The sequence below is a fragment of the Malus sylvestris genome, chromosome 2 (assembly GCF_916048215.2).
Source record: "Malus sylvestris chromosome 2, drMalSylv7.2, whole genome shotgun sequence".
NCBI classification, from domain to species: Eukaryota; Viridiplantae; Streptophyta; class Magnoliopsida; order Rosales; family Rosaceae; genus Malus; species Malus sylvestris.
In genome coordinates this window covers 6,959,166-6,985,962 of record NC_062261.1, presented here as the reverse complement: position 1 = coordinate 6,985,962, position 26,797 = coordinate 6,959,166, and the positions used below count along the sequence as shown (strand labels likewise).

At 39.3% G+C, this 26,797-nt stretch overlaps 2 protein-coding genes, 1 long non-coding RNA gene and 1 pseudogene across 4 annotated transcripts; 1 reads left to right on the top strand and 3 right to left on the bottom strand.

Moving 5' to 3' along the window:
• Window positions 1-6,119: 6,119 nt before the first annotated feature.
• On the bottom strand, window positions 6,120-7,054 carry LOC126588445 (serine/threonine-protein kinase BLUS1-like; annotated as a pseudogene).
• A 3,117-nt stretch (window positions 7,055-10,171) lies between these two features.
• LOC126607350 (uncharacterized) lies at window positions 10,172-12,002 on the bottom strand. The gene is made up of 3 exons (XR_007617563.1): window positions 11,764-12,002; window positions 11,001-11,078; window positions 10,172-10,305 (listed from the first exon to the last, which is right to left on the bottom strand). It is a non-coding gene; the product is annotated as an uncharacterized LOC126607350 (long non-coding RNA).
• Window positions 12,003-16,616: 4,614 nt separating this feature from the next.
• On the bottom strand, window positions 16,617-22,096 carry LOC126607335 (cellulose synthase-like protein E2). 2 transcript variants are annotated; one of them, XM_050274887.1, is made up of 8 exons: window positions 21,424-22,096; window positions 20,557-20,652; window positions 19,163-19,303; window positions 18,712-18,924; window positions 18,492-18,591; window positions 18,180-18,355; window positions 17,628-17,981; window positions 16,617-17,318 (listed from the first exon to the last, which is right to left on the bottom strand). In XM_050274887.1, exons 1-8 carry the CDS (start codon window positions 22,033-22,035, stop codon window positions 16,773-16,775), a joined length of 2,238 nt encoding a protein of 745 aa, XP_050130844.1. In that variant the 5' UTR covers window positions 22,036-22,096; the 3' UTR covers window positions 16,617-16,772. The 2 variants fall into 2 exon arrangements, with proteins under 2 accessions (XP_050130844.1, XP_050130851.1); XM_050274894.1 differs by lacking the exon at window positions 18,712-18,924.
• Window positions 22,097-25,073: 2,977 nt separating this feature from the next.
• Window positions 25,074-26,774, top strand: LOC126607326 (photosystem I chlorophyll a/b-binding protein 6, chloroplastic). The gene is made up of 5 exons (XM_050274881.1): window positions 25,074-25,272; window positions 25,373-25,552; window positions 25,634-25,671; window positions 25,942-26,456; window positions 26,584-26,774. The coding sequence occupies exons 1-5, from the start codon at window positions 25,223-25,225 to the stop codon at window positions 26,608-26,610; spliced, it is 810 nt and encodes a 269-aa protein (XP_050130838.1). The 5' UTR covers window positions 25,074-25,222; the 3' UTR covers window positions 26,611-26,774.
• The last annotated feature ends 23 nt before the right edge of the window (window positions 26,775-26,797 follow it).

The following is a 26,797-nucleotide window of genomic DNA, read 5'->3' as shown; positions in this document are numbered from 1 at the left end:
TCTCCAACTCTTCAGCAGGTTGGGCTTGCTGGGTGAAAGAGTCATCTCGAGGATCATCGGGTTGATTGTTGCTATCAGGAAGATCCAAGTTCGCTTCATCTAGGCTGGTCTTTGTGACTTGGTCATGTACAGACAGGGTTTCCTTGGGTCCGGGCAAGTGTTGTTGCTTAACTGAAGTGTTGTAACATGATCGTGCACTAAGCTGATCTCCTCTGATGTAGCCGTTGCCATGGGGGGTTGGAAATTTCATCAACAGCATATGCGTGGATACCATAGCCTTGAGATCATTGATGCCTGTGCGCCCAAAGATGACATTGTATGCCGTTGGGCAGTCAACCACTAGGAAGTTAGTGGTAATGGTAGCCGTGTAAGGGCCTGTACCAATAGTAAAGGGTAAATGTATGCTCCCTAAGGGTTGCACGATATCACCGGAGAAGCTTATCAGAGGAGAAATCGAGCGATCGAGCAAGTGTTCAGCTACACTGAGTGCCCTGAAAGCTTCGGCAAACATGATATTGACCGAAGCCCCTGTGTCTACGAGGATTCGTCTAACATCAAAGTTGGCTATGTGAGCCTCCACGATCAATGGGTCGTTATGAGGGTAGATGATGCCTCTTTCTTCCTCAGGGTAGAAACATATCGGATCCCAGTTAGGTTTTTGATACTTCCCTCCCCTGATGTCTTCCACGTGAAACACTTGGTGACCAGGCCTCAGACTTCGTTCACTGTTTTTCATGGCCCTATTGGAAGATTCAGATATGGGTGTGCCGCCGCTTATGGAATATATGACATTCACCTGGCGTTGGTTACGGTTATCCCTTTGAGGGTGAAGGAGGAATTGATCAATTTTTCCTTCTCGTGCCAAAGCTTCAATACGATCACGGAGGATGATACATTTCTCGCTATCATGGCCGTTATGCTCATGGTAGCAACAAAACGTGCCCGCGTTATTCGGGGGCGTGTAATCTGGGTGCCTCGGCTTTGGTTTTGGTATCAGGTGAGCTATGCTGGGGTAAATGGCCGCGCATGTGGCATTCAAGGGCGTGTATGTCTCATACCTTGGGGTAGGGGGTATCTTGACGCTGGTTTGACCCACTGCATTGACTGCCTGGGGGCGAGCGTTATTGTGGCGATACCCTTGGTTGTCGGGATAGTGTCCCTTACTCTTTTTACTGAAAGGAGAGTGGTGAGGATGGAAATCCTTCCTCTTGCCTTGAAATTGATATGTCTGTTGATTCGGTGAAGCATTATGCAAGGCATGGGGAGGTGCCACTGCTGTTTGGGAAGTCGAGGTCTTCTCATTTAGGTGAGTCTGGCTTCCACCTCCCACTTGTTGATAAAGGATGGTTGTAGGGGGTTTCTCCTGATATGTCTTTGCCTCGGCGGAGGCATGGTTATAAGCCTGCGCCATCACCTCAGAGTAAGTCTTCCAAGTATTGGCATTGATCATGTATTTAAAGAAACAATCACGTAGGCCTGCCGTGAAGGCTTTGAGGGCAGTCTTGTCATCTGCTTCGGCACACCGGGAGTATTCATGGCTGAAGCGGCCAGCATACATACGTAATGACTCGTCTGGCTTCTGGCGGATAGTGTACAAGTCATCTGCAGAGTGCAAGCGATCGGTTTGGAAAATGTGTTGGGAAACAAATAGTTTCCTCAATTCCTCAAATGAGTCTACCGTCTCAGGTGTAAGACGACAATACCAATTTAGAGCTCCACCAGAGAGGGTGGAGGGGAAGAGAAGACATCGCTCTTCGTCGGTGTGCATCCGGTATGCCATGGTGGACTCAAAGAGGTTAAGGTGCTCAATCGGGTCCTCTTTTCCAGTATAAAGTTGCAAGCCAAGCTTTTGCTTTGTCTTTGCTTGAAGGGGGGTGTTGAGGATCCTCCTTGTAAGAGGGCCAGGCCTGGGTTGGTTCCAGTCAGGTATTTCAGCCTGACGTTCAGCCTTCAACTTGTTTACTTCCTCAAGAAGTTGTAGGACAAGGGGGTCCTGAGCGGAGTTATGTGCCACTGGAGCTTTCTTTCGTAAATCTCCATCTCCTCTTGGAATTAGGAAGGTTTGATCAATGGCATGTGATTTTTCCCTGGACTCGTTGTACTGGCTTCCAGGGTATGTCTGTCGGAACACCTCTGAGTCCCCTGTACCCTCATGTCTCTCTAGGACTTGTTGCCCCTTCCCCAAATTGGTGGCCGGCTCGGGCCGTGGCAGGGGACCGAGTCTCTCAGAAATCCTTGGGTCATTGATCTTTGAGCTTATATGGATGGAATTCTCTCGACGTTGCTTCAGGAAATCCCGACAATCGCGAAAGACGGCTTTCGATCCTTCTGCCCCTTCAGTAAAGAGGTGTCTCCCTCCACTTCTCATGGTTCGGGTTGAAGCAACTGGGTTAAGAGAAGCCTCATGTTGATTATCAAGTCGAGGGGTAATCTGTTCCCTATCAGGGATATCTATGTCGAATGCATGTGACCCTCCATGTTGGAGGGCACCCAGTTGATGGTTGACTTCCACGGGGGCAACAAGCTCGCGTGTCTGAGCTTGCCTAGCTTCGTGGAGTGTCTCGAAGAGCTTCTCATATTGCTCCTGGAGGACCTCATTCTTCATTGCTATCTTGTTGTTCTGAGCTTCCAACTCATCGACTTTAGCTTGAAGAAGAACTCGTTTTCCTTCCTTCTTTCGTTGTTTCGCACTATGTGCAAGGGGGGTGTCATTCTGTGTGCTGTGGCTTCCTTCGCTTCCCATGTTGGAGAGGGATGTCTGGTCAAAAGAAAGTGTACGAATGATAGAAACCAGCTTGACACAGCTGAAGAGAGTAGGAATAAGTGTCGTTTCCCACAGACGGCGCCAAATGTTGATGCACAAAACCGGAGGTCTTTGGTACAACAGAAAGTGTCAGGTTTTGTGACCTTCGCTTGGTTGCTTCGGTCACTAGTGAGGATAAGTACGTAAATGAATAGAGACAGAGAAGCAAACACAGGATGTACGTGGTTCACCCAGATTGGCTACGTCCACGGAGTAGAGGAGTTCTTATTAGTAGTGAAGGGCTTACACAAGTACAAAGGATCAAGCTCTCAATTTAGTGAGTTCTTGTGAATGATTTAACACAAAATGGCATTTTGCAATATTGTGGGGGAATGACCCCTATTTATAGAAAAACTTGTAGCTTTGTCACATTGACATGTGTCATGTTATGATTGGTTCTTGATGTTGACACGTGCTGCGCTCTGATTGGCTTCTAATCTTGACACGTGTCGAGTAGTGATTGGCCTCCTGGTCGGAGGGGAACTCTTCTGGGTCCTTGACAGTATAGCGTTGGCCGGTGCTCGGTAGTTTCGGGATTGGTCAAGTATGGTACAAACAAATACTATTACAATATTAGTTTTAGGTGTCGGATGATGGTAGCGGTTTACTAAGCCATTATGTCAGAAGATATTCGACACATCATTTAGTTAATGTTGGATAATAACGAAATACTGTCGGTTATATCCGACATAAATTTCTGGCGGATATTTAGTGTCAGATGCAACCGTCATAAAATTATTATAAACACCAGTATTTTTGAATTCTTTTTTTTTATATAAATATTTTTAACATATTCCGGCAATTTTTAAGTCAATGGTGGCGGTTATTATTTTAGTATTATGGCAGTTATAACTGTGAGATCCCACATCGTCCGGGAGAGAGAATCCTCTATGCCTTATATGTGCATGCTCACCTCATTTAACACGAGACCTTTTGGGAGCTCTCTGGCTTCGGGTTCCGTAAGAACTCTGAAGTTAAGCGAATTCGTGCGAGAGCAATTCTAAGATGGGTGACCTACTGATAAGTTATTGTGTGAGTTCCCAGAAACAAAACCGTGAGGGCTTCGGGTTCTGTAGAAATTCTTTTCCTTCTCATTGTCCGGCTCTGTCATCAACTTTTCAATCTTCTGCCTCATTTGCTCATCTCTACTCACCTCCCAACCTCTTTCCTGCCCTTCTCACAACACCCCAACCAGATTCATCAAATTCTGCCTCTGCTCTTCCAAGCTCATTTTCAATGCCACCAATCACAGCACCATCATTTTCCCTTCAAGTCCTTATATCCCACAAACATTAACACAAAGATCACCCAATATGGCTTCCCTACTCTCAACTCTTTCTACCTCACCCCCAAGTTTCACTCTCCCCACCCACCATGGCTAAAGTTTCCCTTCAACAGCTCATTTGATGATATTGCCCGGCTCACGCACACTCTCACTATTAGCACTCATATAGCCCTCGTCCTTCCAAGCTCTACTTGGTGAACTTAGTTGAGTGACAGCCTGTTTGGGTTAAAACCGAACTATAGGCCCAAAGGTGGAGTCGGCCCAACCGAAGGCCCAGACGAAACTTAGGGGGCAGGAAATGGGCCACTTGCCCACCTACTCAAGGGCCAAGTGGTGTAGGCTTATCAGACTACACAGCCCAATAAAGCACTTTATGGTGGCATTCATGTAAAAAGGCTGTGAGTCATCACCTTTGAACCGCATTCGGGCAAGGTTGTGGCTACAGGAACCCAAGCCAAAGTTGTCTATAAAAGGAAGCAGAGAAGGCAGGATTCAGGACACTCAAACAAACAAACAAATGCAAGCCAAAACTCTGCTCAAAGCCAGATTTGCCTTCCAAACAAAGCTGTAGTCAGCAAAGCCTTCCTCCCATTCGGGACCAGCCTTTATCCCCCGCGGGATACTCTTTTCTTCTAACCTTTGTAATAGCTCTGCTACCTTGTTCAATCTTGTTGGTAGTATCGATTCACTTTTATTATTCTCCCTATCTCTCCTTAAAGCTTTCAGACCTTTGACAAAGCTGTAAAGATAGGGACATGCAAGAAGATCAGCCTTAACTGACAAGGTTTAATCTTGCCCGACCTTCGTGGCTCTGTCTTTGTCTTTTCTTTCTTTAAGAGCCTAGCAATATGTTGTATATTTCCAGTTATATACAAGGTGTTTCTAGCAAATTAATCATGATGAAAAGACGTCCTCAATACTTAGATTCGGTTTGAATATATCTTCAGTATTCAAACCAGATCCAAGTTCTAAGCCCGCAGGGCATGTAGATTTGATCAGTTTAAAAGTCCTTGGCCTCAAGGCATAAAAAAGAACTTTATGTGGACTTAACCCATCCACGACAATCCTTGATAAACGAGAAGTCCGAAGTTACTTGGGGCGCAAGTAATCGACCTATCCCTTAGTTTTGTTTCTACTATATCCTGATTACTATAGAAAGCTTAAGTATGGAGTGAATTCTGATAGAAAGCCTCAAGGCCTACACTTAAGGCCCTACGAAGGCATCTATTTGGATTCACTCTATGCTGCGGTCTAGATAGTCCGAGTACAAGGATGAACTCTAATGGGAAGCCTCAAGGCCTACACCTAAGGCCCCACAAAGGCACCCATTTGTGTTCGTCCTACCTCTCGGACTCGGGTAATCAAAGGTATGATAGTGATAAAACTCCAGCAACCATAAAAACCACATATGATGTATCCAAGCACTGGTTTAGTTTGACAGGAAGCCTCAAGGCCTACACCTAAGGCCCCACAAAGGCACCTGTTATATCTAACACGGTTTCTCGGGCATATGCATATGCACAACTAAAACCTAACATCTATTCAACATCTGCCATACTGAAGATGGCAGTGGCATGCCTGAGCACCTACAAAGTTAATCTTGATTATGAGCCTCAAGGCCTATACCTAAGGCCCCACAAAGGCACCTTTCAAATTAACTCTGTCATTCTCTTTCAGCACTACCCGACGAGTCTTGCTCGAGGAGTCTTGCCCGATCAAGGCTTGCCCGACGAGACTTGCCCGACTAAGCCCGAGAAGAAAGCAGAAGCCCGACAGAAGCCCTCGACCGGCGCCAATCTCCTAGGGGAGCTGTGTGCTCGTTTGCCAGGAATTCATCCTCGACGGATATTCCTGCCCCGAACACAGCCAGTTCCCCCACCAAATCTTACCATTTTCACAATTGAATCGCTAAATGACTCGATAAAAATAAACAAATTGATGCAAGAAGATCGAGTTGGAAAACCCGGGTCGATATCAAACTCATCCTCATTGAATTTCCCCTGCTAATTCTCATATCCCTAGCCATCTGCCTCACCAACTCCCTTTCATCATCTTCTTTTTCCTCTTGAACCTATCTTCAACGCTCGCAAACCCAGAAGCACATTCATCATCAAAGAATCTCCTCCCTTGCAGTTCTTGAAAAAATAGTGCCTTAGCAGCCTCTCTGCAATATGTCTCTTCCCCTGGTCTTGATCGAGGCAAGATCCCACCAAGTCTTTGAAAGCCTTAGAGAGTTTCTTGTTCTTGAAAGCTTTGTTCTGGGTTTCGTAATCTGAAAGCCAGAACCTTTTAGTTATCTTCAGAAGCAGAGACTTTGATGGCAGAATGTTAGACAGCGGAAGGCCGCCACAAGCCAATTCCAGTGCCGTGATCCCAAAAGACCAAATATCCCCATTGTTTTCATTCCCATAGTGCGAATATATCACCAAAAGACCAAATATCCGAATTGGCCTCGTAAACAGAAGCAGAGACCTCGAAACCGATGAGCTAAACAGACCCATCAGAATTAATCAATATATTTTCATTCTTGATGTCTTTATGGAGGTGGCCCTGATTGTAAAGATACGACATGGCGTTTAACGTCTTTTTGAGAATGATAGCAATGCAGGGCTCTGGCAATCTTTCTGCTAAAGTAGAGAAGATTATGGATTGCAGTGAACTAGTGGACATGAACGGCTTAACCATCCAAAGACAGTGGTTGATGGTGAATGATCAATGCATAGAAATAATTTTGGGGTGGGAAAGAAGAAATAGAGTCTTAGTGCAAGCAAAATAGGCCTATGATTGGTCAAGATGGACTTAATGATGACGATAGTAGAATTCATGGCAGTGGAGACGGCCTTGTGGACGACAAAGCTGCTTCCGTATCCAATTTCAGCAATGATTTAGTAGGAGGCAGGGTCTAACAGAAATTGGACCTTTTTGGTTTCTGGGTTTTCTTGGTTGGAAGAGGAGGAAGTCGCCATTTGAGGCGAAAATAATGAAATCTTAAAGGATTGAAAATGAGTTTTTGGGATTTCTGGGAAGTGGGTTTTGATGGAGAACATGAATGTATTCTGAGGGAGAAAGAAAAGTTGGGTTTTAAGTAGTAATCTTGTGAAAGGTTTGATGGTGAGTGTATCTTTGGGATGATGCATGTAAGTGTCTACTGCTATCTGCTTTTTTGGAGCTTTCCTACTGCAGTTGGGGGTGAAATTATCATATCAAATCGCCCTATGATTAGGTTACTTAAATATAATCTTGATTATGTTGTTATAGGGGTTTATGGTAATTAGGATTGGTTCGTTTAGTAGTTTGCCATCTCAACATTTTCTTGGGAACAAAGGCAATTGACAATCTTAACAATTTTCTTCTTCTAAAAAACAATCTTGCCTTTTATTTTGTGATGCAAATCTTTGAGTGTTGGATACTAAGGCATCAAGAGTGGAGTCTTAGCGTCATTGGGTGAGTTGATTAAAGTTGTGATTAAATTTTGTGTCACCCATATTCTAAGTTCGATCTCATATATTTTTCAGTAGTAAAAAAGAAGTACAACTAGAAAAGTGATTAGTTGTAAAAAGTATTACTATGAATCCGTGGCAGATGCACATTGGAACCAAGGTGGTCATAAGACCACCTAGAGTCCTGAAAATACACATGTGAAGGTCTTTCGAGAACTATTCGAATGCTTGGTATAAGTCCCTTTTGTGCCCAACAAGTGTTTGAAGTAATGCATTCTAGGCATATTTAGGCAGCCCTCAGCAGGTTGGGTCGAGAGCAATCGACAAATTCTCTTGATAGCACTCATCAGATTGCTTTGGCATATGTTGATATTTGTTAACATGTGCACAAAATGGTTCGGTTGACGAAAATTGTTCAATGAAATACCTTGATGAATAGACTGAATTTTTTTTTTTGCGTGCTTCGAGCTCTATTTTGGGTCGAGAGCACTTGACAAATTCTCTTGATAGCACTCATCAGATTGCTTTGGCATATGTTGATATTTGTTGACATGTGTACAAAATGGTTCCGCTGACGACAATTGTTTAACAAAATACCTTAATGAATAGACTGATTTTTTTTTTGCGTGCTTCGAGCTCTATTTCTAATAAACGATTTAGATCTTTAACACTGCGACCACCAATCTTTGAATCTTGGATCTGCAACTGTTATGATTTAAACATCAAGAGAGGTAATGCATACTAGATTATGAAGACAATGACTGAACTTAAACACATTAACTTTTCTTTCTATATCTAGCGTTCAACTTGTTTAAGAAACAAGCCAAGCTTGACTTAGACATGCACAACTCGTAAAGCATGTGAGTAGCTCGTTAATAAGAAGCTTCATGAAAATGTTATTGAAGAAGACCATCTCAATGTTGTAAATTAGCTTGTGTTTGACTTTTCTTTTTACTCCTCTTGAGATCGACAAAAAAATAAACGAGCCAACCAAGTTGAGCTCTTATAAAATTGTAACAAAGCCAACTTAAACATGATGAAATTCGCAACATTTATAGCCCTAGTTAAATTTGGAGAGGTGATTTCACATACCTTTTTTATTTTTTCACACACTCACTTTATTTATGATCGTTGTTGATGCACAAAACTGGAGGGGTCTTGGAACAACGTAAATTCGATCGTGAATCTGCAAGAATTGTAAATAACACAAGATGTATCGTGGTTCACCCCAATGTTTGGACTACATCCACACTGATATTGTATTTCTCTGAGAGAATTGTGAGGAAGAGAGCATCTGTAATGTGAGAGTGAGGCTTTGAGATGGTGAGAAGGCTTGCTCTGAATATGAGAGCTTAGGGGAGAATTGGCCTCTCTTAATGGGGAGAGTGAGGGGTCATTTTATAGAATAAGGGCTCCTCACTTATTACATATTTGCCCCTCAATTTATTGCATAATTACATTTGAGTCCCCCGAGTATTTATACAAGATCTAAATACGGAGGCCCTAAGTATGGTACAAACAGTAGTCCTCCAAATCTTCAGTCAAGAGAGTCTTTTGGCTAAAGACTTGAAATTCAATCCATGTGTGGGTCGAAGTAACTAGATGTTGTCTTGAACTGATACTCGATATGAGGCGGTGCTCAATTTGAAATGATGCTCAACTAGAAGTAGCACATGTTGCGAGGTTGCTCAGTTTGTGGTTTATGTTGCCTTGGTTGGCTCGGCTTGTGGCGTTGAATGTGAGGGAGTCCCTTTTATAGAATAAATGCTCGCTCCTCAATACATAAGTGATGGGTTAGGAGTGATGCTCGCGGCGAGGCGGTTGCTCAACAGCCGGTGATGCTCTCTAATGATGGTGAGGGAGTCCCTTTTATAGAATAAGGGCTCGTTCCTCAATACATAAATGATGGGCTAGAGTTGATGCTCGTGGCGAGATGGTTGCTCAGCAGGTGGTGATGCTCTCTAATGAAGGTGAGAGAGTTTCTTTTATAAAATAAGGGCTCGCTCCTCAATACATAAGTGATTGGTTAGGAGTGATGCTCGCTAATGAAAGTGAGGGAGTCCCTTTTATAGAATAAGGGTTCGCTCCTCAGTACATAAATAATGGCCTAGAGTCCCCCAAGTATTTTTCATGAGGCCCAGTTGAGGCCCAATATATGATACATAATGTAGTCCCCCAAATCTTCGGTCAATAGAGTATGTTTGGCTAGAGACTTCAAATTGAATCCATGTATGGGCCGAAATGGCGGTTGTTCGGAGGCAGTATTTGTATACCCTGCACTGAAGCTTTGTAGGTGAAGCTTTGCAAGTGAAGCTTTTGAAGCTGGAGCTTTGTAAATGAAGTTTTTGAAGCTGGAGCTCTGTAAATGAAGCTTTTGAAGCTGATTGACATGAGTGATGCTCATGAATGTTTATGTTGATTGACATGAGTGATGCTCATGAATGTTTATGTTAATTGACATAAGTGATGCTCATGGACGTTGACATGAGTGATACTCATGGATGTTGACATAAATGATGGTCATGAATGTTTATGTATGACTGACATGAGTTGTCACGCCCTGGACCCGGGGTCGGTAGTAAAATAAGACCCCGAGCCCGAAACGCGAGTAAAAGTAAAAATAAATAAAAGAAATGACACGGGTTGAAAAGATAAACTCCTCTTATAAAAAAAAAATCCATAATCTTTACAAAGCTAAAAATAAATAAATACAATTCTAGCCTCACATCTAATTTGATCTCATCACGTTTACTCTTTTGACAGTTTAGTTAGTAAACCTGCATAACAATAGAGGGGTGAGCTTCAACAGCTCAGTAGGGACATAACCTTATCACAGTAAATTGACAATATTAAATTAAGTGTAATAAAATCATGTAATCAAGTACCCAATCATTATCATCAACAATGCATGAGTGCAATACAATACTCTTCATCTCTACCCGTTAATTCATATAATAAAACACGCGGACCTGCACGTCCCATACCGTGCATTTTACCTCTGCAGTGGTGGTTCGAATATTTTAATATACAAATTAACCCCATGTAACTCAATCATCCCAATTTCCCCTTTTGTTAGTCATCTTGCCAAAACCCTTCGTCGCCAGTCCCAAATTACCCTTAAAGAATCTGTGCACTGTGGGCTCACCTGAGACCTGGTACCTGCTAAGAGTTTGGCTCAACTACACAAAAGATTATTTCCAACTACCCTCATTTCCAGAATTCCTTCCTCAACACCAAAACTCCTACCACACGACCAATTATGAATGATTCACATATACCACAGTATATTCTCAACCAATAGCATTTCATCAATAATTCCATAACCAATAACAAGTAAACACGCAGGGGCATTATTTATCCAATTAGCAAGCCAGATCACATTAATCAACCAAGAAGATCGATAATAATACTATAATGTTTCACGAAATTTAATAAAGTCAATCTCCGTAAAGGTCTGCAGTATTTCTCCTACCTGGAGTCTAGCAAGCAAACAAGCAGTGTCCCTTACCAACACCTCGATTACACACAACCGTCGCGGTAACTGGAGTTCCTAATCCAACAATAAAAATATATCACTATATAATCCATTATATAGCACCAAATGTAAAATCCTATATTTTGGAATTCCCAAGTTAGGCTTAGCATCTCTTATTCCAATTTGGATCTTCAGATTTATATAATTTCACTTAAGTACTCAAATCTTTAAAAATAAGCTTCCTGTCCCTAACCTGTACAGCAAGTACATTCTGTCCGAAAAAAGTTCCAGAATTATAGTTTACCCCAAACTTTCGGGTAATTACAAAACTGTCCTAAATGTTCAAAGAACTGTAAAATGGCCCCAAATCTGAAACTCATCTTTCAAGTTGGTCCCTACTGCAGAAACAGAAACAGTACAGCCGACCATGTTTCCAAATTCATGTTGCTCCTCTTTCAGTCCAAAATATTTCCAACTTCAATTCAAATACTCATATTTATACGATTTAATTACTTCAAAGTAGGCCATCATTCCTTTTAATTTAGTCGAATAATATCAATACCCCAAATCCACAAACTTGAACATGGATGGGGTTTAACAGCAACTAACCCATAGGCAAATTTATCTCAATTCATTCAATTAAGCTTCCAATACGCTTAAGCCATCACGAATAACACATGAATTCGAAATATTACGCTGTGTAGTAATAAATCCAAAAATGGCAACTTCCAAAATCTGTAGTAAATCCATAAATTAGTACCTGAGATTTGTAGTACTCTTCCCCATAAATTCGTAAGCGAAAACGGAATCAAATCCGGACTTCCAAATCAAAATTTATGAGGAAAACGGTATTTGATTTGGACAATGAGATGAAGCTCCTTGCTTCCTTCCTCTCTGCATCTTTCTGCGAAGAGAAGAAGAAATATAAAGCCTTAGTTCCATCTGAAATGATCCACCGCTTCTTCTCCTTTTATTTATCTCTTTTGGTGCAATGGTAGCTTTCCAAGTGGCAACACAAAGACTTATGATTTCTCTTTAATTTATCATATTTGACATGTGCCATCATATGATGATAACACCACCAGCATGTCATCCAAATGCTGGCGTCTCCAGCAGATAGCACTTGGCAATCTTGCCACTCGTTGGCTGTCATGTGGTGTTCTAACATTTGTCAGGCTTGGACATTCTATCAAAATTTCATTAAAGTCCCGAAAACTAATTCGAAAAATGATACGAACTCGAAATAACGTTTACTACCTTCATATGAAAACCTTTTCAATAAATAAGCACAACATATTTTTCCAAATATTTCTCTTCTTCGATAATAAATTCTTGGGATATTACATGAGTGATGCTCATGAATGTTTATGTATGATTGACATGAGTGATGCTCATGTATAATTTTGGAGTATTAGACGTACTTTTGATCACCTGGTTGGTGATAATAGCGGCAGGCTGCCGAATAATTTTGGAGTACTGGACGTACTTTTGATCACATGGTTGGTGATAATAGCGGCAAGCTGCCGAATAATTTTGGAGTACTGGGCGTACTTTTGATCACCTGGTTGGTGATAATAGCGGTAGGCTGCCGAATAGTTTTGAAGTACTGGGCATATTTTTGATCACCCGGTTGGTGGTAATAGCGGCAGGCTGCCGAATAATTTTTTGTAGTATTGGACGTACTTTTAATCACCTGGTTGGTGATAATAGAGGGTCTGGCTCTTTTGGGCATATGGGCCTTCGCTTTCCACATAACATTCCAGCCTATTACTTTAGGCTGGCCGTTTTTTTTTTTTTTGTTTTACTTTTTGATGGGGTTATACAGATATCTGTGAGAGATAAGAAAAATAAATTACATCATTCAAAACAAAGGTTTCGACATAAAAGCTTCGACAGTTGCAGATCGTTGGTGTGTACTGCACTTACTGCGTACTGGGTTATTGCAGATCTTTTTCCATGTGCATATTGCGGTGGCTTCTTCAGAAAAATGGGAACATGCATGATGAAAGTTTTCTTTTTCAAAAGTTGATGGCATCTTCTACGCTGTCATCGTGCCAAGTTGACTCCCTTAATCAATAAAAAGCTTGGCCTGCTGTGCATTAATTGCTCATTTTCTTGTAGTTTTTTCAGAAAAGTGGGAAAAGTTGGTGGGGATCAAGGCAGTCAAGTGCAACCATCCTTCATTAGGATAGTCCTTTCTTATAGCTTCCGTAATTTGCAAAAGATGCTCGATCTGGGGCTCATCCAAGTCAGGATCACTCTCATCCACAACTTGGTTGAGATGTTCACAACATTCCCATATGCTCATTTCCACCTTATCCAGTTTTCCATATTCTTCCCTCATCCGCTTCACAAAGTTGATGCTCTGGTAAATGTGATTGATTATGTAGAACTCCTCGACCCCATCTCACCTCTCGCTGCTAACATCATAATCCCTAAAAGTGTGGCCGAATGCATTCGTCGGAGGCTCCACAAATCCATCATCCAACACCAACTCATTTTTCTCGCCAGATTCAAAGACTTTCTCCTCCGTCTCAACCACTCAAAAGTCGGGCTGCTGAACAATGATGGTTATCCTGCGGGGTTGACGAACAATCTAAAGGATCAATTGGGGAGAAACGTCAGAGGCAGCGGCGATTGCAATAGCATGGTGAAGGTGTGGGGGGAAATGTGAAAGTATTTATAGTTAGCCGGAGAGTCTTTCCTTGAGAATTCCCAGTAACCGAGTCATTCCCTGACAATTCCCGCTCACTGAGTCCTTCACTGAAAATATTTACGAGAATAGAGATCTGCGCTTTTCCATGAAGCTGACAGGTCGAGAGGTGTAGCCACAAGCAATGAAGTCAAAGGTTTCTCCTATGAAAGGCCAACCTGACTTTCATTTTGGAACTTGACCCTTTTGATTTTCCTTCTCATTCTTGTTCAGGTCCTTCTTGAATCCTCCAGTGCTAGAGGTGCACACATCATTAAAGCTGATTTCAAGCACTATTTGGAGTGGTGGAGGCACTCGAGATAGTCTTCGCGGAGGAGGACGCAGTCATTGGGCTCACGGCAGCGAGACATGCACTCGTTGAAGTCCACCCAGAAATCGTAGCACCGCCCTTTGTTGCCGGTGATTCCCCACCTCGATGCCATTTTATTCTCTTGCGCGGTGGATGATTGAGTCGAATCAGTTGTATCGGTGGAAGTTAAAAGTTTATCAGCGATTGCGATGGTTGGTTCACTCTAGCTGCTGACTGTTGCTCTGAGCAGAAGAAATGAAGGGACGAGATCGCTTCGAGAGAGCTTGCAGAAGCCATAGATGGCAGATGAGATGGAGTCCGGTCTAAGTAAGAGAAAGTGGATAAGAAAGTAAGTGGAAAAGCACTGGCAGTGAAGATGACAAATTAGAATATTGGTGTGGTGTTTGGTTTTCTTGGGTTTTTTGCAGATTTTGCAGATCCACGACGGAGGTAAAAAATGAAAGAGAACCGACACAGTTTTTCGTGTCGTTTCCCACAGAAGGCGCCAAATGTTGATGCACAAAACCGGAGGGGTCTTGGAACAACGTAAATCCGACTGTGAATCTACAAAAATTGTAAATAACACAAGATGTATCGTGGTTCACCCCAATGTTTGGGCTACGTCCACACTGGTATTGTATTTCTCTGAGAGGATTGTGAGGGAGAGAGCCTCTGTAATGTGAGAGTGAGGCTTTGAGAGAGTGAGAGGGCTTGCTCTGAATATGAGAGTTTAGGAGATCTCAGGCCTAAGAATTGGCCTCTCTTAATGGGGAGAGTGAAGGGTCATTTTATAGAATAAGGGCTCCTCACTTATTACATATTTGCCCATCCATTTATTGCATAATTACATTTGAGTCCCCCGAGTATTTATACGAGATCTAAATATGGAGGCCCTAAGTATGGTACAAACAATCGTCAAATTGTATAAATTAAAAAAAAAAAAGCAAATAAGAATAAGGGTAAAAGACTGTTTACTATTCTCATGTTTCGTGGTTTTCAACATTTAGTACATCACGTTTTTTTTGTCCCAGAGTCATACCTAAAGTGTTAATTTTGGGACAGTCTTATACATCTGTTAGTTAAACTATTAGTTCTCCCGTTAAGTGATGACGTGGTGCCCATGTAGACAATGACTGAGCGCCACGTGTCATTAAAATATTAAAATAATTAATTTAAAAAAAAAACCATCCCTCCCCCCCCCCCGCCCCCAACCCAGAAGAAGGAGGAAGAACAAAAAAAACAAAAAACAAAATACGAATCTGCAACCCAGAAGAAGAAGAAGAAGAAGAAGAAAAAAGCCGAATCTGCAACCCAGAAGAAGAAGAAGAAGAAGAAGAAGAAGAAGAAGAAGAAGGAAGAAGGAGGAAGAAGAAGAAGAAGGGAAAAAAAACAAAAAATGAATCTGCAACCCAGAAGAAGAAGGAGGAAGAAGAAGAATAAGAAGAAGAAGAAGAAGGAAAAAAAAAACCAAAAAGCCGAATTTGCAACCCAGAAGAAGAAGAGGAAGAAGAAGAAGGAAAAAAAACAAAAAACAAAAACCGAATTTGCAACCCAGAAGAAGAAGGAAGAGGAAGAAGAAGGAGGAAGAAGAAGAAGAAGTAGGAAAAAAAAAACCAAAAAGCCGAATCTGCAACCTAGAAGAGGAAGAAGAAGGAGGAGGAAGAAGAAGAAGGAAAAAAAAAAGAGGAGGAAGAAAAAGAAGAGGGAAGAAGAAGAAGAAGAAGGAAAGAAAAAAAAAATCTGCAACCCAGAAAAAAGGAGGAGGAAGAAAAGGAAGGAGGAAGGAGGAAGAAGAAAAAGAAGAAGAAGAAGGAGGAAAAAAAAAATTGAATCTGCAACCCAAAGGAAGAAGAAGAAGGGAGGGAGAGGGTGAGGGTGCGGGGAAGATGAAGGGTTTTTTTTTTAATTTTTTAATATATATATATATATATATTAATTATATATATATATTTATTTATTTTATAAATAATTTATTTTTAATTTCCATGTGGATGACACATGGCGTTCAGTCATTGTCCACATGAGCGCCACGTCACAATTAACAGGAGACTTAACAGTTTGACTAACGGATGTATGAGACTGTCCTAAAATTTACATTTTAGGTATGACTCTGGGATGAAAAAAACTTGATGTACTAAAATTTGAAAATCACGAAATATGAGAGTAATAAACAATATTTTACCCTAAGAATAAAAATATAAGTGTGAAAGAAGCTAAAAAGAGTGTTTGATTATTCTTTCTTTAAACTCACTAGGGCATCATGGTGATTTGGAAAAAGTAGCTCAACACGAGAGGTCCAGAACTATTGTGGACTTGGACTATGGAGGTACATGTTCTTACTTATTAATGTTGCAGCCGAAACTTATTGGGCTTAGTTTATGGAAACTTTGCTTTGATCACTATCAAAGAATTTAATGGTGCATTTCTTTCTTCTAAATTATGGCTCCACTTGTGCATTCCTATTCTTTTGGAGGGTGAATTAGTAGAATTTTTTTTTAACAAACAATATTATTAACATTAAAGGAGAATGAGTGGGTTTATTCTTACAATGAGCTAGCAATAATTTCATTTAAATTCGCATTTGACGAAAATTGAATTGAAGATCTCTCACTTACAAGTAAAGAAGAATACCACTAGACCGTAATATTATGTAGCAAGTAGTAGAATTCTTAGACAAGAAAAATAAAGAGTACATCTTTTAGACACCCCTATATTTAATAGTAAAAAGATATGTATATAATGGATACATATATAGGCCAAGTCCTTGCTACATGAAAATAATAGAACCAAAAAAATAGAAAATGAGGGAAACTAAGGCAGATACTAGGGTAACAGATAGTGGAATGCTTCCCTTGTCCTTCCTTATAAGCATTCCTTCAATGATAGGGTAGTTCATTACTATGACATAGAAGGATATGAAAACTTGTATGAACATCTTGTCCAACTCCCCCACAAAGATCCCTCTAGCAACCCCCACAGCAAACGATGCCATGTTCAAGATGACTAGGGCAACCATTGGAGCAAGAAATAGTAGTGATGTTTGGAAATCAAATACTCCCATATTGTAACGCTTGAGTTGTTCGACGTTGTCGACTTTATTCGTTGGAAAAAAACTGGCTTCTCTCATACCAAGTTTCTTCATGAAAGCATCCACACTACCATATAAATGGGATGTGACTGACTTCATCATCCATATCCTCTGCTCATTTACCCAATGTCGAAATGTTAACCCCGTTGCGAGCACCTCGTATAAATGTTTAGAATGGGATGATAGGAATATGAACGAAAATACAATGAAATAAGTATTTGAGACCTGCAAAGAACAAGACCGTCATACTATCATGTCAAAATCCTTCTACTAAAGTTGTTTAACAACTAATTAAGAGGGTAATGCTTTCTTATATACTATACAAATACTTATATCAACAGACTGTGAGCTTAAATTTTTAACCACATGTGTTCATAATCAACCATAGTAAATGGTTCAGTTTCAATCTTAAGAACATAAAGCAAGTGGACATTTCCCTCGATAGTGGAAGTAATTATATATTTTGAATCATTTATACAAAAGAATTTTTAAAGAAACTTGTAAAAAAATATAGGTATAATGAGAGAAAATTACCTGAGGGTATAAAGGAATGCCATTGAGTAGGCAGAGTTGAGGAATGGTAGCAAAGCCCCAGAGCGACAAGAAATAGAAAATGGGGAAAAGGGCAAGTTCTGCATAACACATGCTGTGAAGAAAATTGCGCGTTTTGAAAGGGCCATATATAAGAGGACTAAACTTGGAGATAGCAACATCAACCAAGCCAGAGGACCATCTTGTCCCTTGGACCAAAAAATCATCCAAATTGGTGGTGCCACTGCCCAAGAATTGTGGCCTTTTTGGATCAAAATACACTGAAATCCAACCTTTGCAATGCAAATGAAACCCTGTGAAGTAATCTTCCACCACCGAACCGTATAAGAAACCAACCTGCATGCCACAAATAAAAGAAGATCACCATTAGCATAAAGTTGGAGGAATGCTAGGCTCAGTCACCTCCCAAGCCGGTTACTACAAGCTCTTGATATATTGTACAACTGACACGTATCAACTTCTCACAATTGACTAAACTTGGCACAGTTCTTTTTTTCGGAATAAGTAAGGTTTCAATAGATTAATTGTACTTGCCTCTTTACCCCATTTGGTGCCATCTTCATAAACACAAGAGGCTAGTAGTTGGATTTCATTTGGCTGTGCATTATTTCTCTGGATGAGCATATGATCAGGCTTGTTGATTTGGCGGACGGATTTGATGAACTCATTGGATGGACCAAAACATTGTCTAAGTTTCATTGCATCCCCGGCTGATCATTCAATAGTGAAACTAATTTAGTGGCCTAAAAAACGTATGAACGCATATAGTACAGACAAGTTCATAATTTTAATATATATGCTTATTAAACCAAATTAAGGTATTTCATTAAGTGAAATTGTATTTACCTTCACTAATGGAACTTTCACATAAGGACACCCTCTTGATGTAGTAGCCAGTACCACACACGCACGGCCCTCCAAGCCCATCATAACCTTTCCATAGCACCTATTTATATACAAGTTGTCGAGACCAATTCTAGTCAAAGATTATTATTATATGCATTTCTACATATGATATGACATGTAATTGATTAATGTAAAGTTTGGTCCTTGAGTTCTTATGTACCTTAAGTGCTGATCTCAGCTGACTGTCATAGATATCGTTGTTACTGATGTTATGAAAATTTTGAGGGAATTGAACAAATGCTAGAGAGGGTGATATCTTGGGGTCAAGGTGGAAACACATTGCTTGCCGAGCCGAACTTGCATCATTGCAATGCATGTCACAATCTAAACCTAATATGTAAGGCGAATTACTTATAACTCCCGACACACGTAGCTGATCAAAACAACATCAACGTTACTTATCAAATAGTCTACTATGTAGGTAATTATGTCAAACTGTCAATCTGAATTATCAATTAATTGAATGAACTATTTTTTAAGACATAGTAGTTAATTGACAGCTAACTTGACAATATATAAGTAAGTAATACACATATATGGTAAGAGAATATTACTTAAAATCGACACATAAATAGAGGAAATTTTACAAAAAGAGAGAGATGCATGCATACAAGAACATTGAGCGCTCCGGCCTTGAAATTGTGAGGTTGAGAAGGTCTTTTTTCACGAGAAACATAAATAAGAAGAGGCATATTTTTGGCTTCATTTGCTTGAATTGCATCAGCATCATCACCGGACGTTTCTTGTATTACCTGCCAAAATTCCAGATATGGTTCTTATGATGAATTTGTATATAATTAAAACAATATTGTCTTTCCTTACAAGAATATTAGGTTCTTTTGTGGTTGAATTCTTATAGCAAGCCTGATGTTGACAAAGTTAATGATATGAATTGTGTGGAGATCGGTTTTTTCCCACTTGTTGGATGTATTGGCAAAATAGAAAATAATTTGGAAATTAAATAGGCATGTCAGTTGTGAGGCACGGCTTATCAACGTTTCTATTACTAGGAAAATACTAATTACATGTTAATATGTAATGAAATCATAATTTTAGGGGTGTGCTATCCACACACTCCAAATTACTTCTCACGCACCCCTTGTTAATTTCTGTCCGTTGATCTTCTTCAATTCATTCGATCCGACGGTCAAAAATTAGAAGTGTGTATGAGAAGTAAAATGACGTGTGTGGATATCACACCCCTAATTTTAACACTGACAAATCAAAACTTCATATGACATATCGGTTCAATAATACAATATCTCGTGATGATAAACTTACACATAATATTATATTGGACTATAACGCCATAGTTGCAATAAACTCTTTCTATGTCAGTACTTTTCGTCACCGAGCATGCCTTTATTTTAGGGAACTTTAACGAAAAGCTTCCGGTACTGTTCACTTTAACGAAAAACCACATTTTTACACTAAAAAGTCAATCATGGTACTATTCACTTTACCTTTTATTTTGTTCTTATCGTTAAAACTCAAAGTTTTCAAGTCATTTTCATTAGTTTTTCTTTTATTTTATTGGTTTTAAATAAATATGTCTTTTGCATTGAATCCGGATCCTCTTTGTGAGGATCCCGGGGATCTGTCAATCTTGTCCGTTCATCGTACTTCATGCAATCAGAAATTATTTTAAATATTTATATTTAAAATTAAACACAAGCAGTATTTGGCAAAAGTTGACAGCACGATATACGATGAATGAACACGATTCATGGATCCCCAGGATCCTCACCAACTAGATCCTGTTAGTTTTGCATTGATGAGAATTACCCAAGAGGATCCTTGCCGGATCCTCTTTGTGAGGATTCTAAGAATCCTTCAATCACATATGTTCATCATACATCGTACGGTCATAAATCATTATAATTTTTTTTTATTTAAAATTGCATATAAACAGTATCTGACAAAAAATAACCGCATGATATACAATGAACGGATGTGAATGTACCGAAGCTAAAGTAAATCAACAAACAATGGACAACATTAATACCTCGACGACTGCAGAGTGATCTCGACGACTGTCGCTCCTAGTGTCCCCAATCCTTGCATTTTCTGTTACTCTTTTCTTAAACACCTCGTATTTCTCCTGCAATCAAATCTTCGCCATAAGCTTTGTTGCTGAGAAATATCATTGATAATTATATCTATAAACATGAGGAATTTGTTTTGAGAAATAACAAAAAAAAAAGTCATCATGCACTCATTCCGGCTATTGTTCTTTTTGTCATTTTAACTGACCATTTTATGTATCTTCTAAAAACTAATGATCCTCCCTCTATTAAAAAATTGGTACATAAGATATGCTCAATTGAATACTAAAATTAACTATCATTCAGAATACTAAAATTGCGTATGTTCTCTCACGTTCAACTAGTGAGAAAATGTAAGAGGAAATTTTGGTGTTGATTGACACCATTGTTCTAAAAATCCCTGCATAGGCACTATAACAGCTGACCATTACTTTGATTAGCCTTTAGGTGTTTGAAAATTAAGAAAATGCACCTAGATTTGCTTAGGCATCCGTCTAGCCCGCGACTTTGACTTAGACAGGAAATTGATGGCTTTAATTTTGCATTTTAGTTTTTCAGTAAAATGTAAAAGACTTGTTGAATACTTGGATAAAGACTTATTATATATACTTGTTTCCTATGTTTTCAATATATTTTAATACTTTATCATTTATAAATCATTTTATTTTATAATTTATGCATCTTGCCTAAGCCTCCACCTAGCCGCCTAGGTGCTAAACCTCAATCCGTTACCCGACAAAACGCCTAAACCCCAATCTGCGACCTGACAAAACGCCCAATCCGCCACACAAATACGTACAAAAAAAATTAAGGGAATTATAATTAACCTTCATATGCTTTTTCTCTTGTACGAACTCACTGCCCCCAAAACCACCATCCTCATCGCCATCATTCTCTCCTGCAGAGAAATAAGCCCCCGGAGCCGTACACTTGATTCCATACCTCTTACAAAACGGAAGCCACCATTTTGCAAACCTCCAAGCCTCTCTCATCCCATTCAAAGTCACGGCAGCACCGGCGTCATCAGAGAGATACACGTGAAGCTTTTCCGGTGGATAGTCCATTGCCATGGCAGATAACACCGTGTTCATCACCACCACGGTTGGCTCCTTCTCCGGATCCGCGGTGCAAATAAACACATCAATCGGCGGAAGCTTGTCATCCTCCGGAAGCCTCTCTGGGAACACGGTTCGCGAAACTGCGCACCATCGGAATGATTGGCTGAGGAGCCATTCGAAGGCAAGGATGACTTCCGAGGCAAAGACAAGAAGCCACGGTAGGGTTGCGGCTTTGGTTTTGGGGTGTTGGAAGAAGAAAGAGGCCCTATAGGAAAATAAGAAGACTAGAGCAACCGAGTGGACGAGGATATGTGTCCGGTTGATGAAGTTTGAAAGCTTGTGGACGTGGCAGAGATGGAGAGGAAGCTTAGAATTCTCCATAGCTTCTTCTGTGGCAATTATATGTGTTCTTGCACTCAGGCATCAACAAGCAACATCCTCCACCTCCTTTTAAAGGACAATAACACTGTTTAATTATCGTTTATTAAAAATAATAATAATAATGTCTACTAAATGATGAAATCATAAAACTGATCGTCAATGTAGAGATTAGACAAATTGTTCACACATCACCAACTCTCAACACTATTTAAGTTAATAAAATTACTGGAAAACAGCTATATTTTTAATTTTTAATTTTTTTACTTTTGGATATAACTGAGTATTCAATGAGATCGATTGATATGCCTGAATTATCTATGTTTTATTTTTATTTTATTTTTTACGAAATAAGAGCGTTTTTTGTTTTTCTTGATCAGCACGGAGGTTGACTTGTATGACTTAATATTAATGTAATGGGTTACTTTATATACATTGACAATATACATCTTTGCTGCCAACTATATTCACACATATATACCATACCTAAATATCATCATATAATAATAACAATTTTGACCATACGTTTATACAATATATATATATATATATATATATATATATAGAGAGAGAGAGAGAGAGAGAGAGAGAGAGAGTATTCCACCAACTTTTGCTGATGAAAATCCTTTGTTCTAGGATTTTTTTGAATTTTTTTTTTTGCTCCACAATATAAATACACCATATTTTTTATACAATATATATGGAGTATTCCACGAATTTTGATATGAATTTGTACCTCAATATTGATTTTTCCTCTGGATTATTACAAATAGACAATTTCTTGAATGAATAATTTTCACTTCCATACGTGAGATATATACTGCCTATTGTCAGAAGACAAAATAACAAAACATTGCCGATATTAATTTTGATGATATAAAAAGGTCATACCCAGTGCACAAGGCTCCCACTTTACGCAGGGTTTGGGAGAGGTGAATGTCGGCTAGCCTTACCCCCATTTATGGAGAGGCTGCTCCCAAGATTAATTTTGATGATATAAAAAATATATATAAAATTAACATCTTGAACTTGATTAAAAGTTCATTTGGTTGCTTTTAAATAATTTAAAGCACATATCAAGTTCTGGTTCTAATTAAGTTGTAAGTTCTAACAAATATTGTCGATTAAAAGCCCTTATGTGGATAAGGGTTTCGACAAAAATATACAAAACGGCTCTAACAATAGAGTAAAATAATTTAAACATGTGAAACCCTAATCAAACTCTAATCCACGGCTCTATAGCTAATCACCTTCTAATTATGATAAATTAGTAATTCCTTATGTCTGACTTTTCTCTTTTGTTTAATTCAAAGGACTTGTCATATATGAAATAGTATTAATCGAGCTTACGTTTCAAATTTCGCCAAGTACCGAAATTGTATTTGCAACCACGACTTCCTGGCTGCAATCTTGAGTCCCAAGTATCAAAGATTCAAATCCACAGCCATCAGAGAAAGAGGATGGAACCTTCTTCTTTTCCGTTTCGGAGGCTCTGTTTGGTTGATGTTTTGGTGGGTTCAAGGTCGACGGATCTGACGGCTTCTATGTTGTTAGGGTTTTTTGTTTCTGTATTTTTGTTTTGGGCTCAACCTTTGGGTTGGGTTTTGATTTCCATCCACCTAGTCGGCAGCATACAGAGGCTTGGACTAGGCAAATACCACTTTTCCTTGGACCAAATAAAAAAATTCTTGGAGCAGGACGTAAAATAAAAACTTGATTCACTTAAAGGAGTTTTGCTCCAATAGTACCTGTATCACTCAGTTATATAAGTTTTCTTTTATGTAAAATTTAACTGTTATAAAGATTTATTAGATCTTTATTTTATATACAAAGATTAACAATTGATTTTCATAATTGTGGGAAAAGAAAATGTTCTCTCTTTATTGAGAAAGAATTCACATTGATGAGAGAAATGACTTTACATGTGCTTATAAGTGGTTCGTCTATTTTCTCGGTTCGGAGTTTGGCTTTCTCTGAGGATGTGATGGCGGCGGCGGTGTGGTCTTTGCTAGCTGGTGTGGGCCTCCCGTTGTGTCTTGGGTTGCCGCTCTCATTTTGCTTGGGCCATTTACTTTCTATGTAGTTGTCTACCCGGTTGTTTTTTAGCCTTGTACTAGTTTTTTTATTTAATGAAAGTTATCTTTGTGATAAATAAAAAAAAAAAGCATTGCAAATAAACAAGGGAGTTAGTGACAAATGGCAGCTTGTGGTAGCTGGCAATTAGGTATCACGCATAAGTCCTTTCGGCTTAAGGTTTGGGTATGTCTGGCGCCGGTGGTGAGAGTAACCAATTTTCAAATAAAGTTTTATTTACCAAAAAAAATAAAATTATCATCCAGTGCTCTTTAATGAATAAAATAAAAGGAGGTTTAATGAAAATCGTTTGGAATAAGTCTATTTCAACAAAAAAAAAATCTATAATTTTATTTATAAAAAGAGCTTAAATTTTAATGAAAATGACAAAAGTTTAATATAATAAAAAATAAAATGGAAAGAGTAATAAAAAACTGATGCACACTATTTCTGAAATTGAACGGTACTATATTATTTTTTAAACTAAACAGTACTACATTATTTCTATAGCTGAACAATACTACACTGTTACTAAAATTGAACACTATTTCTGAAAACTGAAAACTAATTATTTCTTAAACTAAACACGAGTACTACATTATTTCTGAAATTAATTGAACATATTATTTATTAAACTAAACACAAGTACTACATTATTTTTGAAATTGAACATGAGTATAACTCTGGTTTAACCAATTGACCATATAGCTGCATTTGCACTCCAGAGATAATTGAATTGACCCAAAAATCTTTCAGCAAAACAATGGGACTAAATTGTTCTTTAAAATGTTACTTTTGCATATGAGGCTTTACAAAAGGTTAACTGGGTAAGTTGATTGACTGCATCTAGTTCTACTGCTAGCTCATAGCTGTGTCCAAACGCCAGTTCTGGCCACATCCAACCCATACCCCAAACTCTTTACTGCAGTTTTTACAAGGCTTGGATAGGAGCCTCATAGCTCGACAGACACGTGTCGAGTTCCCAATGGCTCTTTCTTGTCCTTGTTGTCATGAATTATCCATCTTCCTAGCTAGAAGCACAAGAAAAAACCTGGAGCAGAGGAAGCTCCCAAACTCTTTACAATTTGAGTAGCTGAAATATATTGCCCATCTCTCTATGGCCTTGGCCATTGCCTCTTCTGCAATTTCAAGCATTATTCCAACCAGGTAATTACAATAATTTCGTAATTAATCACTCCCTTAATAACCATTAATCTTGTTATTAATATCCAAGCAGTAAGCTTATGGATGGAATTATTTTTTACAGGGAAGTGCCTTGGAAATTTTCCTCTGGAAAAGTAGTCACAACATGCTTGCTGGGAAGAACAACCGCAGCCACCCGTTTACATGCAACAAAAGGAGGAGTCTCAAGTGTATGTGAACCACTTCCTCCAGATAGGCCATTGTGGTTCCCTGGCAGCTCACCTCCTGAATGGCTTGATGGCAGGTTTAAATTAATTTTAACTAAATCTAATTAATTAATTTATTTATTTATGCTTTCACTCTGACTTCTTTGGTGAAACCGTAGCCTTCCTGGTGATTTTGGCTTTGACCCCCTTGGATTAGGTGAGAATTTGTTACTTTTAGAACAATTTTACGGTCTGGTCGGCTATCTTTTGAACATGTACTCAATACAAACATTTGAAAATTTCATTGTCAAGACCCCTTAAGTGGTGTATTTACTAGATTATCTGATTTGTAGGTGTTCATACTTCATACGTGTTTGCACCCTAAAATTTTTTGTGAAAGTTTATATAATTTGTACACTTCTATGAACATGGTCTAAGTTTTTAATTTCCATAGAACATATAAACCCCAATTTGATAATATTTGCAGGGTCTGATCCAGAATTACTAAAATGGAATGCACAAGCTGAGCTGATGCATGGCAGATGGGCAATGCTGGCAGTGGCTGGAATTCTAATTCCAGAGTGGCTTGAAAGATTAGGGTTCATAGAGAACTTCTCATGGTTTGAGGCTGGAGAGAGAGAGTACTTTGCAGACCCAACAACCTTGTTTGTGGTACAATTAGCATTAATGGGGTGGGTTGAGGGAAGGAGATGGGCTGACATAATTAACCCTGGAAGTGTTGACATTGAGCCTAAGTTTCCCAACAAAAAGAACCCTAAACCTGATGTAGGGTACCCCGGTGGGCTCTGGTTTGATCCCATGATGTGGGGAAGAGGGTCTCCTGAGCCTGTCATGGTTTTGAGAACAAAGGAGATTAAAAACGGGCGTCTTGCGATGCTCGCTTTCGTAGGGTTCTTGTTTCAAGCCCTTTATACAGGGAAAGATCCCATTGACAATTTGATGGCTCATATTGCAGATCCTGGCCACTGCAACGTATTTTCGGTAACGTGATAAAACTTCATTACCTGCTCTCAGTTCTGCTAAGAAACATATTTTTTAGGACTTTGGTTTTCGGTGTAATGCCCTTTTGTTGTGTTGATAAATTGTTGCCAACAATTCATGTGTGCAGGCTTTCACTTCTCAGTATCGAAGCTGATGAGGACTTTTTGAGGACTCCTGGAATGAAGGCTTGCAAACACACCAAACTGCCTGGAATTAAGTGCCTCTGTGCGTTACGCAATACTCTCTTCATGTTATAAAGATCAAATATATATATTTTACATATCAAATATATATTTTTTAAAAGTTTTTATGTTACAATTACTAGTTCCTTTAGATATTGA

Coding starts and splice junctions, on each gene's coding strand:
- LOC126607335 (XM_050274887.1), bottom strand. CDS start 22,035: ATGGAGAATTCTAAGCTTCCTCTCCATCTCTGCCACGTCCACAAGCTT. Junction 18,925..19,162: donor CCGGAGCGCTCAATGTTCTT/GTATGCATGCAT, acceptor TGTTTTGATCAG/CTACGTGTGTCGGGAGTTAT. Junction 17,982..18,179: donor GCACCAAATGGGGTAAAGAG/GCAAGTACAATT, acceptor TGTGGCATGCAG/GTTGGTTTCTTATACGGTTC.
- LOC126607326 (XM_050274881.1), top strand. CDS start 25,223: ATGGCCTTGGCCATTGCCTCTTCTGCAATTTCAAGCATTATTCCAACC. Junction 25,672..25,941: donor CTTTGACCCCCTTGGATTAG/GTGAGAATTTGT, acceptor TAATATTTGCAG/GGTCTGATCCAGAATTACTA. Junction 26,457..26,583: donor GCCACTGCAACGTATTTTCG/GTAACGTGATAA, acceptor TCATGTGTGCAG/GCTTTCACTTCTCAGTATCG.